The 18,830-nt window shown below is 36.6% G+C and overlaps 1 protein-coding gene across 1 annotated transcript in view; it reads right to left on the bottom strand.

The window, feature by feature from the left end:
• The window catches only part of ADAMTS20 (ADAM metallopeptidase with thrombospondin type 1 motif 20), a 190,306-nt gene that overhangs the window by 125,055 nt on the left and 46,421 nt on the right, over positions 1-18,830 (bottom strand). The window contains exon 4 of the mRNA XM_060111904.1: positions 13,921-14,180. Coding sequence (XP_059967887.1) covers positions 13,921-14,180 — 260 coding nt within the window. The remainder of the gene's footprint in view (positions 1-13,920; positions 14,181-18,830) is intronic.

Below are 18,830 nucleotides of genomic sequence, written 5' to 3'. Positions count from 1 at the left end.
GGTGAGTCAGAATCTATATTTTAACAAGATCCTCAAGTGATCTGAACATGCATTAGAGCTTGGAAAATACTGTTCTAGATGATCCACCAAAAACTTCACTACATTCTGTGTCACAATCCACAATTTATGTGTCCACAATACACCATAAAAATAAATATATAAGGTTTACCTGTTCTTTTCTGGCAGTTTTACCTAATCTTTCTGCCATGATTGCATATTTTCAACTCTGAATATGCTTATGGTTTTTAATTGTTTAGCACACTAGAATCCATGGAGACAAATTCATCCAGAATCACACAAACAGCCATAGGAGAGGTCATGCTTCACAATCTGGTCTTTCATTCTCCAAAATTGGAGAATGCAATTCTAGGAGGCACTCTGCATGGGCTTATAGTGAAGGTGCCATCCAATTCACTAATTCATATCCTCATCTTGTAGCCACCATAGAGGCTTCCAGACAGGGGTGTATTCCATGGCCAACACCTCTGCCTTGCACTCCTTATATCCTTTAGAAATAACTTTCTGGATCTAGGCCACCTGTGCCACGAAAATTGCTTCTGAAATGTGGATCACCATCTCCTGAACCACTGCCCAAACCAAGACAGCAGAATTGGAGGTGCTACTTCTCTTGTTTATTTAAATAATGTTCAGCAACTATTCCTTCTTTTGCTGGCTATAGACCCAAAGATAGAGAAGAGGACATGGTCCCTGACCTTGTGGAGCTTAACAGCTTCCTAGAAGTACCAGTAGTGGAGCCCTCACCCTATCAGCCAAAGTTGCTTCAAAACAATGAATAAATAATATGACTGCTACTGTTGCTCCTAATGCCACACGGAGAAGCACCAGAGCCAGAGCCAAAAGCACCTCTGACCCTATAGGGTCAGCGTGAACTTAAATACACATTCGAGCACCTTTCCTATTGTTTTAGCTGTGCAGCCACAAATACAGGTTTGCTATCTTTATCTTCAGTGATGCCTTTGGTTCTAGCATTTTTTGGCAAGTGATGGTCACCACAGTGGAGTTGAGAGTAAGTACAGTTAAGACAGGGACAGGCAGATGACTGGCTGTTTCAAGCTGGTCTGCTAGCACTGCAGTATTGCTCACTTTAAAATCGGAGCTGTGGAAATCTATGGCTGAATTGATTAATATATATTTTAAAAGTTGCATGGAAAATGAATATATATTGTAGAAAACAAATTATACCCATATTTGTGACTTCAGAGTTATCTCCTGATCATGTGAAGTTAACAGTAGTTGCTTTAACCAAGTCAAATTACAAGGTAGACAAAGTACCTCAAAGGTATGTACAAAGGCTCTTTTCCTCTAAAAATGAAAACCAGTTGTGAAGACTTGTCACAGGCCATCATGCATTGCCAGTAGCTCAGAGAAAAGAGCTTAGGTGCTGTAAAGTATCTAAATGGCTAATTACTCTACTCGTTGCCTGAAATATGTTGACTACAAATGATAATCTGGATATTGTAATATTAACTATAAAATATATAACCACAAAAATGTTTTCAGTTTCAGAAGGAAACAGACATGGCAACTTTATTGAAAAGTGACCAACCTACCAGCTGGAATTTGGAAACATATTCCTCCCAGTGTTCTGACAGTATGTTTTAAAATATATTACTACAACAAAATTTCTTTAAAATGTAACATTAGGAAAAAGATCATTCAAATTATTATGTAAGATGGGCAATGTTATGAAGCAGAGTCCTTCAAATTAAACAGGCCCAGGTTCAAATTCTAACTTCCACTTGTTGATAACACCTACTTATCAAGCTGCTATAAAGATTAAATGAGATGGTGTACAAAAAGCATTTAGATTAGGGCCTGGGTCATAGTGATCTATGATAGCTATTATTACTGCTTTCAAAAGAAAAGGCATATGTTATATATAATGCTAATTCTAGTTCATTTGTTTCAAATTTCAATAGTTACCATAGAATGGCAAACTGAAAGCAAAGGATCCAAGAGCAGTTTCATTCTTTCTTTCAATATTTATTGAATTATCTGTTGCCTGTCAAATACTGTGTTGCTTGCCTAATATACAAATGAATAAAGCATCATCTCTACCCTTAAAAAATTCAGTCTTCCAGGGGTAAAAGGTATAAAAACAGATGGTTCAGTTTAAATAATTATTCATATACACCCCCAAAAAAACCCTCAGGTTGGTATTTTGCTTTTACACTAAAATGGCATGTGTCTTCAAGAAGGTCATCTTACTCATTTAATTGTATGCACCTCCTATTGTTTTATGTATTGACCTTTATAATCTATGTGCTCACACTCTATACATACATACCTTTTACAATATTTGGATATTTAGAGGTGCTTTTATTGAATAACTATTCAATTAAGCTGAATTGTGAATCAGGCAGATGAATGACCAGAAGGTCCACTTGTTACTTCAGAGGCTTTCCCAATTAGCATGCACAACATGCTTCTCTTATCCCTAAAACTACCACCCCATATTAGGTCACCATAATGGTAGGGTATCCATGTTTGCTACTTCCTCATAAATGCATAACTAGAAATAATATTTATCAAATGCTTACTATGTGTGTGATGTGATCTAAGTTTAAATGTATTAATTCATTTAGTAATTCTCACAACAAATCCTATGAGCCAGAAACTACTGTATCCATTTTATGGATGAGAAAACTAAGGTACAGAGAAGTTAAGTAATGCACTCAAGGTTAGGTGTCTGGTAAGCAACGGAATAATTTCCATCCAAGGCAGTCTAGCTTCAGCTCTGACTACTATATCTGATCTTATGGAACTTCAACATTCTACCCTAAGTATTTCTCAATTAGCTCTTGGTACAAAAGTTATTTCAGAACCCTGATGTGGTGCATGCCCTAGCCCCTGACACTCGCCTGCTATAGTCACTTGAGCATGGCCTCAGAAGTCCTACACAGTCAGGAGACCTGGGTTTTAGTTCTAGCTCTTACCAGTTACAAGCCAGTTGACTAACTCTAGAAATGGATGTATCTACTTTTTGTCTCAATACCACAAGTACAGTGAGGCACTGAGCACCCTTGGTCACAGTGCCCTGGTGTGCTGGATTAATATTTACCAGATGCTGTTGGGGAAGGGGTGTGAGAACATTGGTTTTAAAGAACAAAATCATTCCACAGTTTGAGAAAAGTTGAGTAAAAAAATTAAACAGATGCCTTCATGGAGTCTTGAATAGGCTAACATATACGCATAAATATTAAATCTACAAGAGAGGTATTACATGCAGCATCTCACACAACTACTTGGCCAAGTCCTCTGTTCCCCTTCATGGAACATGCCAAAGGACGAGTATCCCATCCCAGACTACACTGTAGGAACTGCTAGATTAGATTTCTAATGTACCTTTTCTGTTTTATAAAACCATGGAATATTGTTAAATATTACTGTAATCACTCCACTTTAGAGTGCTATATATTAGAACTTTCATGGATCCAGTTAAAGTGTATTCAATCTTTTATTCTTTTTTTATCTTTTAAAAAATTTTATTTCATTTATTTTTTATACAGCAGGTTCTTATTAGTTATCCATTTTATACATATTAGTGTATATATGTCAATCCCAACCTCCCAATTCATGCCACCACCAGCCCCACCACCACTTTTCCCCCTTGGTGTCCATACGTTTGTCCTCTACATCTGTGTCTCTATTTCTGTCCTGCAAACCGGTTCATCTGTACCATTTTTCTAGGTTCCACATATATGCGTTAATATACGATATTTGTTTTTCTGTTTCTGACTTACTTCACTCTGTATGATAGTCTCTAGATCCATCCACCTCTCTACAAATCACCCAATTTCATTCCTTTTTATGGCTGAGTAATATTCCATTGTATATATGTACCACATCTTCTTTATCCATTCATCTGTCGATGGACACTTAGGTTCCTTCCATGACCTGGCTATAGTCAATAGTGCTGCAATGAACATTGGGGAGCATGTGTCTTTTTGAATTATGTTTTTTTCTGGGTATATGCCCAGTAGTGGGATTGCTGGGTCATATGGTAATTCTATTTTTAGTTTTTTAAGGAACCTCCATACTGTTCTCCATAGTGGCTGTATCAATTTACATTCTCACGAACAGTGCAAGAGGGTTCCCTTTTCTCCACACCCTCTCCAGCATTTATTGTTTGTAGATTTTCTGATGATGCCCATTGTAACTACTGTGAGGTGATACCTCCCTGTAGTTTTGATTTGCATTTCTCTAACAATTAGTGATGTTGAGCAGGTTTTCATGTGCTTCTTGGCCATCTGTATGTATGTCTTCTTTGGAGAAATGTCTATTTAGGTCTTCTGCCCATTTTTGATTGGGTTGTTTGTTTTTTTAATATTGAACTGCATGAGCTATTTAGATATTTTGTCTGTTGATTCATCTGCAAATATTTTCTCCCATTCTGAGGGTTGTATCTTCGTGTTGTTTATGGTTTCCTTTGCTGTGTAAAAGCTTTTAAGTATCATTAGATCCCATTTCTTTATTTTTGCTTTTATTTCCAATACTCTAGCTGGTGGATCAAAAAAAGATCTTGCTGTGATTTATGTCAAAGAGTGTTCTTCCTATGTTTTCCTCTAAGAGTTTTATACTGTCCAGACTTACATTTAGGTCTCTAATCCTTTTTGAGTTTATTTTTGTGTATGGTGTTAGGCAGTGTTCTAATTTCATTCTTTTACATGTAGCTGTTCAGTTTTCCCAGCAGCACTTATTGAGGAGACCGTCATTTCTCCACCCTTGCCTGCTTTGTCATAGATAACTTGACCACACATGTGTGGGTTTATCTCTGGCCTTTCTATCCTGTTCCATTGATCTATATTTCTATTTTTGTGCCAGTACCATATTGTCTTGATTACTGTAGCTTTGTAGTATAGTCTGAAGTTAGGTAGTCTGATTCCTCCAGCTCCGTTCTTTTCCCTCAAGACTGCTTTGGCTATTCGGGGTCTTTTGTGTCTCCATACAAATTTTAAGATTTTTTGTTCTAGTTTTGTAAAAATTGCCATTGGTAGTTTGATAGGGATTGCATTGAATCTGTAGATTGTTTTTGGTAGTATAGTCATTTTCACAATATTTATTCTTCCAATCCAAGAACATGGTATTTCTCTCCATCTATTTGTATCATCTTTAATTTCTTTCAGCAGTGTCTTATAATTTTCTGCATACAGGTCTTTTGTCTCCATAGGTAGGTTTATTCCTAGGTATTTTATTCCTTTTGTTGCAATGGTAAATGGGAGTGTTTCCTTAATTTCTCTTTCAGATTTTTCACCATTTTTGTATAGGAATGCAAGAGATTTTTGTGCATTAATTTTGTATCCTGCAACTTTACCAAATTCATTGATTAGCTCTAGGAGTTTTCTGCTGGCATCTTTAGGATTCTCTATGTATAGTATCATGTCATCTACAAACAAAGTGACAGTTTTAGTGACAGTTTTACTTCTTCTTTTCCACTTTGTATTCCTTTTATTTCTTTTCGTTCTCTGATTGCCGTAGCTAAAACTTCCAAAACTATGTTGAATAATAGTGGTGAGAGTGGGCACCTTTGTCTTCTTACTGATCTTCGAGGAAATGCTTTCAGTTTGTCACCATTGAGAATGATGTTGGCTGTGGGTTTGTCGTACACAGCCTTTATTATGTTGAGGTAGGTTCCCTCTATTCCCACTTTCTGGAGAGTTTTTATCATAAATGGGTGTTGACTTTTGTCAAAAGCTTTTTCTGCATCTACTGAGATGATCATGGCTTTATTCTTTAGTTTGCTAATATGGTGTATCACAGTGATTGATTTGCTTATCTTGAAGAATCCTTGCATCCCTAGGATAAATCCCACTTGATCATGGTGTATGATCCTTTTAATGTGTTCTTGGATTCTGTTTCCTAGTATTTTGTTGAGGATTTTTGCATCTATATTCATCAGTGATATTGGTCTGTAATTTTATTTTTTTGTAGTGTCCTTCTCTGGTTTTGGTATCAGAGTGATGGTGGCCTCATGGAATGAGTTGGCAATGTTCCTTCCTCTGCAATTTTTTGGAAGAGTTTGAGAAGGATGGGTGTTTGTTCTTCTCTAAATGTTTGATAGAAGTCACTTGTGAAGTCAACTGGTCCTGGACTTTTGTTTGTTGGAAGATTTTTAATCACAGTTTCAATTTCACTACTGGTGATTGGTCTGTTCATATTTTCTATTTCTTCCTGGTTCAGTCTTGGAAGGTTATACCCCTTTAAGAATTTGTCCATTTCTTCCAGGTTGTCCATTTTATTGGCATAGAGTTGCTTGTAGTAGTCTCAGGGTGGTTTGTATTTGTGCCGTGTCTGTTATTACTTCTCCTTTTTCATTTATAATTTTATTGATTTGAGTCCTCTCCCTCTTTTTCTTGATGAGTCTGGCTAATGGTTTATCAATTTTGTTTATCTTCTCCAAGAACAAGCTTTTAGTTTTATTGACCTCTTGTTTTCTTTGTTTCTATTTCATTTATTTCTGCTCTGATCTTTATGATTTCTTTCCGTCAGCTAACTTTGGGTTTTGTTTGTTCGTCTTTCTCTAGTTCCTTTAGATGTAAGGTTAGATTGTTTGAGATTTTTCTTGTTTCTTGGGGTAGGCTTGTATTGCTATGAACTTCCCTCTTAGAACTGTTTTTGCTGCATCCCATAGGTTTTGGATCATCGTGTTTTCATTGTAATTTGTCTCCAGGTATTTTTTGATTTCTTCAGTGAGCTTGGGTATTTAGTAACGTATTGTTTAGCCTCCATGTCTTTATGTTTTTTTCCCTGTAATTCATTTCTAATCTCATAGTGTTGTGATCAGAAAAGATGCTTGATATGATTTCAATTTTCTTAATTTACTGAGGTTTGATTTGTGATCCAAGATGTGATCTATCCTGGAGAATGTTCCATGCACACTTGGAAAGAAAGTGTAATCTGCTGTTTTTGGATGGAATGTCCTATTAATATGAATTAAATCTATCTGGTCTATTGTGTCATTTAAAGCTTCTGTTTTGTTATTAATTTTCTGTTTGGATGATCTGTCCATTGGTGAAAGTGAGGTGTTAAAGTCCCCCACTATTACTGTGTTACTGTTGATTTCCTCTTTTATAGCTGTTAGCAGTTGCCTTATGTATTGAGGTGCTCCTATGTTGGGTGCATATATATTTATAATTGTTATATCTTCTTCTTGGATTGATTCCTTGATCATTATGTAGTGTCCTTCCTTGTCTCTTGTAACATTCTTTATTTTAAAGTCGATTTTATCTGATATGAGTATTGCTACTCCAGGATTCTTTTGATTTCCATTTGCATGGAATATGTTTTTCCCTCCCCTCACTTTCAGTCTGTATGCATCCCTAAGTCTGAAGTGGGTCTCTTGTAGACAGCATTCATATGGGTCTTGCTTTTGTATCCATTCAGCGAGCCTGTGTCTTTTGGTTGGAGCATTTAATCCATTCACGTTTAAGGTAATAATTGACATGTATGTTCCTATGACCATTTTCTTAATTGTTTTGGTTTGTTTTTGTAGGTCCTTTTCTTCTCTTGTGTTTCCCACTTAGAGAAGTTCCTTTAGCATTTGTTGTAGAGCTGGTTTGGTGGTGCTGAATTCTCTTAGCTTTTGCTTGTCTGTAAAGCTTTTGATTTCTCTGTCGAATCTGAATGAGGTCCTTGCCGGTAGAGTAACCTTGGTTGTAGGTTCTTCCCTTTCATCATTTTAAATATATCATGCCACTCCCTTCTGGCTTGTAGAGTTTCTGCTGAGAAATCAGCTGTTAATTTTATAGCAGTTCCCTTGTATGTTATTTGTCATTTTTCCCTTGTTGCTTTGAATAATTTTCTTTGTCTTTAATTTTTTTCAATTTGATCACTATGTGTCTCCATGTGTTTCTCCTTGGGTTTATCCTGCCTGGGACTCTCTGCACTTCCTGGACTTGGGTGGCTATTTCCTTTCCCATGTTAGGGAAGTTTTCGACTATAATCTCTTCAAATATTTTCTCGGGTCCTTTCTCTCTCTCTTCTTCTTCTGGGACCCCTATAATGTGAATTTTGTTGCATTTAATGTTGTCCCAAAGGTCTCTTAGGCTGTCTTCATTTCTTTTCATTCTTTTTTCCTTATTCTGTTCCATGGCAGTGAATTCCAACATTTTGCCTTTCAGGTCACTTCTCCGTTTTTCTGCCTCAGTTATTCTGTTATTGATTCCTTCTGGTGTAGTTTTCATTTCAGTTATTGTATGTTCATCTCTGTTTGTTTGTTCTTTAATTCTTCTAGGTGTTTTTTCTTTAATTCTTCTGGGTCTTTGTTAAACATTTCTTGCATCTTCTCGATCTTTGCCTCCATTCTTTTTCTGAGGTCCTGGATCATCTTCATTATCATTATTCTGAATTCTTTTTCCGGAAGGTTGCCTATCCCCACTTCATTTAGTTGTTTTTCTGGGGTTTTATCTTGTTCATTTGTCTGGTACATAGTCCTCTGCCTTTTCATCTTGTCTATCTTTTTGTGAATGTGGTTTTTGTTCCACAGGCTGCAGGACTGTAGTTCTTCTTGCTTCTGCTGTCTGCCCTCTGGTGGATGAGGCTATCTAAGAGGCTTGTGCAAGTTTCCTGATGGGAGGGAACGGTGGTGGGTAGAGCTGGCTGTTGCTCTGGTGGGCAGAGCTCAGTAAAAGTTTAATCCACTTGTCTGCTGATGGGTGGGGCTGGCTTCCCTCCCTGTTGGCTTTTTGGCCTGAGGAAATCCAACACTGGAGCCTACCTGCCTCTTTGGTGGGGCTAATGGTGGACTCTGGGAGGGCTCATGCCAAGGCATACTTCCCAGAACTTCTGCTGCCAGTGTCCTTGTTCTCACGGAGAGCCACAGCCACACCCCGTCTCTGCAGGAGACCCTCCAACACTAGCAGGTAGGTCTTGTTCAGACTCCTATGGGGTCACTGCTCCTTCCCCTGGGTCCTGATGCTCACACTACTTTTTGTGTGCCCTCAAAGAGTGGAGTCTCTGTTTCCCGCAGTCCTGTTGAAGTCCTGCAATCAAATACTGCTAGTCTTCAAAGTCTGATTCTCTAGGAATTCTCCCATTTCCGGACCCCCAGGTTGGGAAGCCTGATGTGGGGCTCAGAGCCTTCACTCCAGTTGGTGGACTTCTGTGGTATAAGTGTTCTCCAGTTTGTGAGTCACCCACCCAGCAGTTTTATTTTGATTGAGCCCCTCTTACCATATCATTGTAGCTTCTCCTTTGTCTTTGGATGTGGGGTATCTCTTTTGGTGAGTTCCAGTGTCTTCCTGTCGATGATTGTTCAGCAGTTAGTTGTGATTCTGGTGCTATCGCAAGAGGGAGTGAGTGCATGTCCTTCTACTCCGCCATCTTGAACCAATCCCCCAATCTTTTATTCTTTAAGTATTTGTTTCCCTGGCATATAGAATTCATATTGCTTTATAGTAGGTATCATAAAATAGTAAACATTACTTCATAGATAATTACCAAAAGGAAAAGAAATGGTATTAATTGTTTAAATAGTTTAAGAAAATCCTACGCAAAATAAAGTTCATGCAAAGCATGAAGCAAATTATATCGCTAGTAACTGACTAACTATTTTGAAATAATTTCAAATACTGCTTCAGCAAATGTTCATACATGGCATGTTTAGAGACCACCTTCTTTATTATTTTAGCCATTTTTAAAAATTAAGATAATTGACATATATCGTTGTATTAGTTTTAGGTGTACAATGAGTTGATATATGTACATATTGCAAAATAACCACTACAATAAGTTTGGTTAACATCTATCACCATACATAGTTGCAATTTTTTTGTTATGATAAGAACTTTTCAGATCTACTCTCTTAGCAACTTTCAAATATACAATACAGCATTGTTAACTGTAGTCACCATGCTGTACATTACATCCCCAGGAGTAATTATCTTATAACTGTATATTTGTACCCTTTGACCACCTTCACCTTCAAAGTCATCTGTAAAGAACTGATTTTAACAAAGTGAACACATTTTGCTTACAGAGACCATTACTCTTATCAGAAAGTTGTTTTCAGGGCCTCCCTGGTGGCGCAGTGGTTGGGAGTCCGCCTGCCGATGCAGGGGACGCGGGTTCGTGCCCCGATCCCGGAGGATCCCACATGCCGCGGAGCGGCTGGGCCCGCGAGCCATGGCCGCGGGGCCTGTGTGTCCGGAGCCTGTGCTCCGCAACGGGAGAGGCCACAGCAGTGAGAGGCCCGCGTACAGCAAAAAAAAAAAAAAAAAAAAAAAAAAAAAAAAAAAAAAGAAAGTTGTTTTCATTTTTAAGTTAGAAAATGACATTCTGCCTATGCACAAAGTAAATATGTGCAAAGAATTAAGAACAGGTAGAGCACTGAGTTGAAGGGAAAGGTAACATAAATGGTTGAACATAAAGTACAAAAGTAAATCATTAGTTTTTATTTTAGTGTGGTCAAAAAATTTCCCCATCCTAAATAACATCAGTAAAAGCAACTCAAAGAATTGAAAGCAATGATATTAAGTCAGTGTAATGTAGGTTAGGCTTTCTAGTTGATAAGTGTCTCTAATAGCAACTGTGTTTTAATAAATTGGGCTAATTTCTGAGAATCAAATGATGCTCTTGAAATTTACATTATTAAATCTGTAGCAAGGTAAATAGCATCAAATCAAACCTTTGTAAACCCAAAGGAATGTGGAGTTTTCTGACACAGTAAGTATTTCCAAGATTAATTAAATAGTAAGTCATTGCATATCAAAATAAATCTGTTGAAAAAATAATAATGCATGTAAAATTACATTTTAACCTGATCATGTCACCCAAATTCTCTAAGGATAAAAGTTTTGGAATAGCAAATAATTGAACATGTCTGCTCATTTAACACACACTTTTTTCCTTAGATATACTATACACCACATATGTGCTCTTCCCAGCTAATTTTAATGTTATTTCCAGAAACTCTTTGAATAGAGATCACTAAGCTATTTTTGCAACATGAGTAAAGCACTCTAAAAGGTGAATTAAATCACACACATTATTTCTATATCACTGCACTCAGATATTTTTAAACTGTTGAAAGAAAAGGAAAAGTTTGAGAAGAGAGCATAATTGTTTACTTTGTACAGGATGAGTAAGTGTAGATAATCCTCTTTCTAAATTATGTTTATAATCGATCTGCTCAATACTGAAAACATTCAGCAGTTTCCCCCACTATATCTGGAGCTCAACACAGAAACTCTTTCATCACTTTGAACTTTTCTTTAAATGGCTCTCAATCATATCCCAAGTCCAAATTACATATTCATGTATTTTTCCTAAATTACTATGACCAAAAAACATTACCAATATCTCGAGTGTGTGCTTGAAGTGCAGTTAATGCCTTTTTAAAAATTAGGACAAAATATGCAAAACTTGAATGCCTTCCTCTTCAACTGGAAACATCTGGGGACATTTATGTGGAGATAGTATTCCTCTTACTTCTTTAGAGCAATTTTGGAAATGGACTTCACAAATGGAGATAAAACAAGTTGGATTAGATTTGACAATCTCTATGTAGTATGACCAACTGTCCCAGTTTGCTCAGGACTAAGGGATTTCCAGAGACATGAGACTTTTAATACTAAAATAAGAAAACCCCAGGCAAAACAAGAGTCTGTCGACTCTTTCTCCAAGTTTCCATTCACCTTTAACATGGTTTACATCTACAAATATAGCTATGACCACTTTTTTTCACTAATAAAATAAAAATAACTGTCCAGAACCATAAAGTCTGCTGACTTTCTTGCATCCTTATCTAAACATTCAACAAAAGAGAAAAAGAAGAAAAAGAGCAAAAACCCCAGGTAATTTGAAGTCATCTGAAATTCAGCCTCTGAGGAGGAAAGAAAGTATGTATAAAACCAAGACTACCTCAAAAGACAGAATTACCCTCCTGAATTTTTCCTCCTGACCCATCTGTATTTGGAATGTTCCCCTATTCCTCAACCTGTGGCTGTATCTCCCTGTGAATGAAAGCTTAACACAAACCAACTGACTACATCTACAAACATCTCTTCTAAACTGAAATTGGCTCTCCTAGTGGGACTAAAATCTAGGAAATGGTATGTGCAAGCAGTTGTCTTCTGTTTCAAGCAATCTCAGAGGGAGATTTACTTTCCATGAAGTCAGAAGGTCGGCTTTGTCCTTGATGAACTCTTGCTTTAAAACTCCCATGGACACAAGGTACATCACAATATCTTCTAAACAGTGATTACATTGATTTTTATGTAAAATACAGAATGACAAAACTTTTCAGAGGATGGCATCATCACCAAAACTGTGTTATTGAGAGTTATTTGAAAATTACTCTTGTGTTCCTTGACTTCTTCTAGTCATTACTTCCAAAGCACTGATATGGGAGTTGTCACTTAACATGCTACAAAACCTGTTGCATTTATAAAATCTAATATTTTCCTTCAGCATCTCTATCCCCTCCCCAGTTTTCTTAATGAGTATCTCCTTTAACCATTTAAAATTGCCAAGCTTATCCCACACTGTTCCATATAATTGATATAATTTCCTACATATCAATCAACATCCTCCATGTCAATGTTCTCATTAGAATCCCTTCATAATGAGCATGCCACACCCATATCTAGATAATTATACATCTAGATAATTACTTCAGATTCGGAAGTTAAAAAGTCATCAGAATAAATCTGTATGTATAGCTCTGTTGTCATTTTAAAAATTCAATTCAAGTAAACAAAAGACATCTATACTGTACAAATTTAGGAAAATCATATTGGATCATCTCTGGTTTTTATCTGTTACAATGTCATTTATTCTAAAAAAATTATTACTTTAATCACTTATTTACTCATTCTTTAACTAATGAGTGCCCGTGTCATACCAGATACTGTGTTTAGGCAGCAGAGATCATGTATTCTTAGCACTTATAAGAATTTAAGATAAAATATTATACATAAGGAAATTAACAAAGTCTTAGGATCTTTAAGTCACAATGAATTTAACTGGCAAGTTCTTGTTAAAGGAAATTTATAATAGCCTATATATGTGTCCTGGTCCAGTTTTTTCCACCAAGTAGGCCTGAATTCCCTACCTGTGAATAGAGATACTTCTAGCCATGAGATATATTCCAATATCCTGGATGTGTATAAATAGGGGACCATATAATTCATCAACTAAACAAAGATACTCCTGAGAATGAAAGAGGTACTTTTAGTAATTACTTCAAAACAGCAGGACTTAATCCAGCAATGTCCCAGACAGTAGGTATATGTGTGTATATATGTATATGGTTGCCTATATACGTGCATGTATATAGGACATAGAGTGCTACCACTAACACAGAACCAGTGTTCTTTACTGGCACTAGAATTCTGTTCTAATGATACTGGAACCACCATTGCTCAAAGAGATATTAACATCAGCTCAAAAGCTCTTATAGCTACTGTGATCTTACACCCCAAATTTGCTAAAGCAGCTCTATTAGTAATAGGTTATCCTTTTATTGCCATAATAGTTTTACAACTTAAAATATCATGTGTTCCAATTTGATTTGGCGAATGCAGTAGTAGTAAAATTAGTATCCCCTCCTTCTGTGCAGAAATAAGATAAGGTTTAAAAATTCAGATTCAAAGGTCAAAAGATCAATTCTACTAAGATCTTCCCTGTCACTAGGGGGCAGAAGCCATTCATGTGATGAAGTAAAGATTCAAGAAATTTCTGTAAGTGGTTTGTTTCAAAGATTTTAGATTTTTTAGAAAACTGTCCAAGTAATAGAATGGGATACTCGCTATATACATCTATTTAAACTAAATGTCAATGAAATATTTGAAATGGACAATTTGCTTACATCTAAAGCTTGGGAAAACATTTTAATTAAATGTGAAAAAATATTATGTTAAACATTTTAGGAGATACAAAGGACCCGTTAAGTTTACTTACAATTGACATTAGAGTTAGTACGTAGTGTTGCAAATTCTGTCCATGATGATGAACCATTTTAGTATCAGCTGTAACCATAACTTCCACATATCTTGGATACGATAAAAAACGTTTTTTCCTGGAATGTAATTGACTTCTTTCATCTTTCAATGATATATTTTTTGAAGAGTCTCCTAAAACTATTTCCTCCTTTATATTAAGATCTTCATTCATGTCGCTGTAGTTATGAAAGGGTAAAGTGGTTTTCTTTATTTGACTTTCTGGTGGGGGAAGAATACAATAATGTGGATTCATTAAGTTGGAGGTGACTCAAAATACTGCACAGAATAGAATAACCAAAAATATTGAATACTTACACACCTGCTTCCAATACGAAATAAAAAGGCAAAAAGAAATTATTTTAAAGTGTTATACCATATTATCATAAGCATTACTACTCATAGTAATATAATGTTCACATTTTCATAGACTGCACTAACAAAACTGTATGTAAGTCTTATTTTAACAGCTATGACTATTCAAAACATATATTAACCACTGGGCAGAAAATAAAAACAAATCAAGGAGAACTTATGTTTTTTTCAGTAGGTAAATTGGGTCCTCAAGCAACTGATTGCATCTAATCTCATTACAGAGAAATATTTTGTAGGATGAAACTTCATAAAATACAGAAAAGAAACTTATTTTTTGTTATACAACATGTGAAGAGCACCAACAGAAAATGAACCCATATAACAATAGACGGCTTTTCAAACCCAGAAAGTCAAAGGTAGATATAAATTGTATAATACTTGATTACATAAAATACCTGATTACTTTTATTACATTTGTTTATATATAAATGCAGTGTTAAAACTGCTGAAACCTTAGGGATTATTATGGCAACTACTTGAAGTCCTATGCATTTATAAAAGTCACTTCTAAATTCTTATTTGTGCTAATGGAAAAAAATTCATAGGCAGCATGAGTGTTTGTCCTATTTCCTTCTCTTTAAATTTATTCCTCTACTCTCTTTCTTATTTTTCTCTTATAATTGTTTAGTGAAACTATTTAGAACAGAAAAGTGAACCAAAGACATCAGGTAAGAAGAAATAAAAGGTCCTGAATAGCTCATAAAGCAAATCATCAATACCACAATCAAGATTTAGTTGTACTATAAGGATTAGACAAAATATAAAACTATATTACAGAAAAAATTCATTTCACTTAAAATTAGCAACAATCCTATGGTTGTAAAAAAAAAGAAACAAAAGTCCTTGAACAATGTTTCCAAAGATGAACTACTTTTTCTAATTCTTAAAACCATCCTGCCTTTTAATGTTACTATGCTCTTAAGTTTTAAAAGTTATCTCAATGGGAGATTAAGGGAATCTGGCAAACTGAATATACATTCCTAAAACTTTGTCCTGCCATATTTTTCCTAGGGTGATTCAACCACCAAAATATCCATGACTAATTATTAAACCCTGGAGAATATCCCAGATATATCTGATGAATATAAATCTCAGATTTATCAGAAAGAAGCTAAATATTCATGTTTTGATTCATTGTTTCATCCACTTCATTCAAAATAAACTTTCATTGAGTACCTACTCTATGTCAGCAAACATTTAGAAACTGAGGAGCAAACAGCATCTAATAAGGATTTCACTCTCGTGGGAAGAGAAAAAAATAAGTGAACACATACTGAAGCACTTAAATTTACCTCAAATTTGTTCTTAAATAACAATTCAACCAAAAGACAAAAAAAGTGACTCAACCTTACCAAAATGGCTAAAACTTAAAAGACTGATAATACCAAGTGTTGGTACAGCCACTTTGGAAAACTATCTGGCAATTTCTAAGTTAAGTTACACATGTACCCCATGGCCCTGCAATTACAATCCTAGATACATACCTAAGAAAAGGAAAATATATGTCCACAAAACACTTGTATAAGAATGTCCATAGCATGACCAGCATAGAGACCAATGGAACAGAATAAAGAACCAAGAAATAAACCCTCACATATATGGTCAAATGATCTTTGACAAGGGTGCTAAGGACACTCCATGGGGAAAGAACAGGCTCCTCAACAAATGGTGTTGGGAAAACTAGATATCTCCATGTAGAAGAATGAAATTGGACCTTACCTTACAACATATATACAAATTAACTCAAGGGCTTCCCTGGTGGCGCAGTGGTTGAGAGTCTACCTGCTGATGCAGGGGACATGGGTTTGTGCCCTGGTCCGGGAAGATCCCACATGCCGCGGAGCAGCTGGGCCCGTGAGCCATGGCTGCTGAGCCTGCGTGTCCGGAGCCTGTGCTCCGCAATGGGAGAGGCCACAACAGTGAGAGGCCCGCGTATCCCCCCCCCAAAATAATAATAATTATAACTCAAAATGGATTAAGATCTAAAAGAAAGACCTAAAACTTTGAAACTCCTAAAAGAAAACAGAGGAAAAGCTTCATGACAGTGGGTTTGGCAATGATGATTTGGATGTGACAACAAAGCACAGGCAATAAATGCAAAAAATAGACAAATATGACTACAAACTTAAAAATGTATGTACATTAAAGAACACAGTCCACAGAGTGAAAATGCAACCTATTGAATGGGAGAAGATATTTGCAAATCATATCTGATAAGGAGTTAAGCAGGTAATATACAGAATATATATATAAATATATATATATATATACACTCTTACAACTCAATAAAAATAACCTGATTTCTTAAATGATAAAAGGACTTGAATAGACATTTTACCAAAGAGAATATAAAAATGGACAAGAAGCATATAAAAAAAGATGTTCAACATCACTTATCATTAGAGAAATGCAAATCAAAACTACAAACAGATATCATTTCACACCCATTAGGATGGCAACTATTAAAAAAAAACAGAAAATAAGTGTCAGTGAGGATATGGAGAAATTGGAACCTTTGTGAACTGTTGGTAAGGTTATAAAATGGTGCAACTGCTATGGGTAACAGTATAAAAGTACCTAAAAATTTTACATATAGAACTACCATATGATCCAGCAATTCTACATCTCAGTATATATCCAAACAAATTAAAAACAGGGTCTTGAAGTAATAGTTGCACATCCATGTTCATTGCAGCATTATTCACAACAGCCAAAGGGTGGAAGCAGCCCAAATATCTATTGATAGATAAATGCATAAATGAAATGTGGTATATGTATAAAATGGATTATTCAGCCTTAAAAAAGGAAATTATTTCATGCTCTGACATGGATGAACCTTGAGGATAGTATGCTAACTAAAAATGAGCCAGCCACAAAAATATAAATCCTGTATGATTCCACTTACAAGGTATCTAAAATAATCAATATCATAGAAACGAAGTTGAATGGTTAGTTACCAGGGCCTGTCAATATCTCACTACCTGAGATAGCTCCCAAAGTCTGTCCAGCCTGGATGCTAAGAAATGAAACATCTCACTGGTTAATAGTAAGTTAAACAACACATTTGATGAAGCACTATGTCTTGAAGGAGTCAAACTGATAGTAAGTTAGAATAGGTGGTTCTTTGCAGGCTGAAACAATGAAAGAAACAAATAGAATTCCAAACTGGAATGAAAACACTGGATATAGTAATATAGCACAGAAAAAAAAAGTCTCTAGAACAAAAGAATATATAAATTTTAAATTTAAATTCAATTCTGGAGTAATTAATCAATTGAAAAAGGAAAAAATAGCAAATATCAGGATCCTATAAACATTAAGAAGACATTATAAACAACTTGATGCAAAGAAATTCAGAAATGTTTTCTAGAACATTTCTGAAAAAAATACAACATCAAAACTGACCCATAAAGAATTAGGAAGCCTAATAGCCACATAACTTTAAAAAAATTGAACTCTAATAAAATCCAGTCTCAAAGGGCTTCACCAGTAAATATGACTAAACATTTAAAGAAGAAATATCTCTACTTTCTCAAATACTTTTCTAAGAATTAAAAAAAAAAAAGAGGGAGAAAGATCCCTAACATGTTTTATGAGGATTTTAAATGACGATATATCAGAATATCTTCAAGATCTGGTTTTTATTTTTAAAACAGGACTCTTTAGGACACAAAAAGTACTAACCATAAAGACTATTCATTTGAGTAAGTTAAGACTTTGAATTTGTGTTTACCACTATGGGAGTAGGAGAAGGTATCTGCAATAAATATAAGTAAAGGGCTTGAGGAGTCAAGATGGCAGTGTGGAAAGATGCAGAGTTCTCATCTCCTCACAATTAGGGTGCCTGCTGGATGCTGGTAGGGGACCCCGATGCCCAAGGAGACAGGAAGAACCCCGAAGCAAACTGGTAGGACATGGGGGCACTGAGCAGGGAGGAGAAGTGGAGGCCAGACAGAACTGGTGCCCCTGAGGGATGACTGAGAGGGGGTAGGGGTTCCCATGCCTGGAGGGACCCTCAGGGGCTCGGACTGGGGGGAACAGACCCAGCATCTCCCCTGCCCAATCGGCCGGGGAAGTCTGCCCAGCTCTCGGGCCCGGTCCTACGCCCTCAGAGGTCCCCTCCAGCCTGGGTTGCTCCTGGGGGCATAGAAGGGAGGACAGGAGAGAACAGGAGAGGCAGGTGGGAGGGGCCCTCCAGGACCAGAGGAGCAGGAAAGGAGCAGAGGGCGTTTGCCCGACCCAATTGGGCATGGGGAGCCTGTTGCATTCCCAGGACAGTCCCCCACCCTCCAAAGCCCCCTCCAGGCCACGTGGGTCCTGGGAGCATAGGAGGGCAGCCAGGGAGATCAGGAGAGGCAGGTGGGAGGGATCAGGAGAGGAGCTGAGGGCATTTTCCCCACCCACTCGAGCCCAGGAAGTCTACTGGGCTCCCTGGTGGGGTACCCCACCCTCTGAGACCAGAGGTGGGGGGCACACCTGGGCCTCTTCTGTTCCGTT

Source organism: Mesoplodon densirostris, chromosome 11, assembly GCF_025265405.1.
Source record: "Mesoplodon densirostris isolate mMesDen1 chromosome 11, mMesDen1 primary haplotype, whole genome shotgun sequence".
Classification (NCBI taxonomy): domain Eukaryota; kingdom Metazoa; phylum Chordata; class Mammalia; order Artiodactyla; family Ziphiidae; genus Mesoplodon; species Mesoplodon densirostris.
This window is presented reverse-complemented; position numbering and strand designations above follow the sequence as displayed.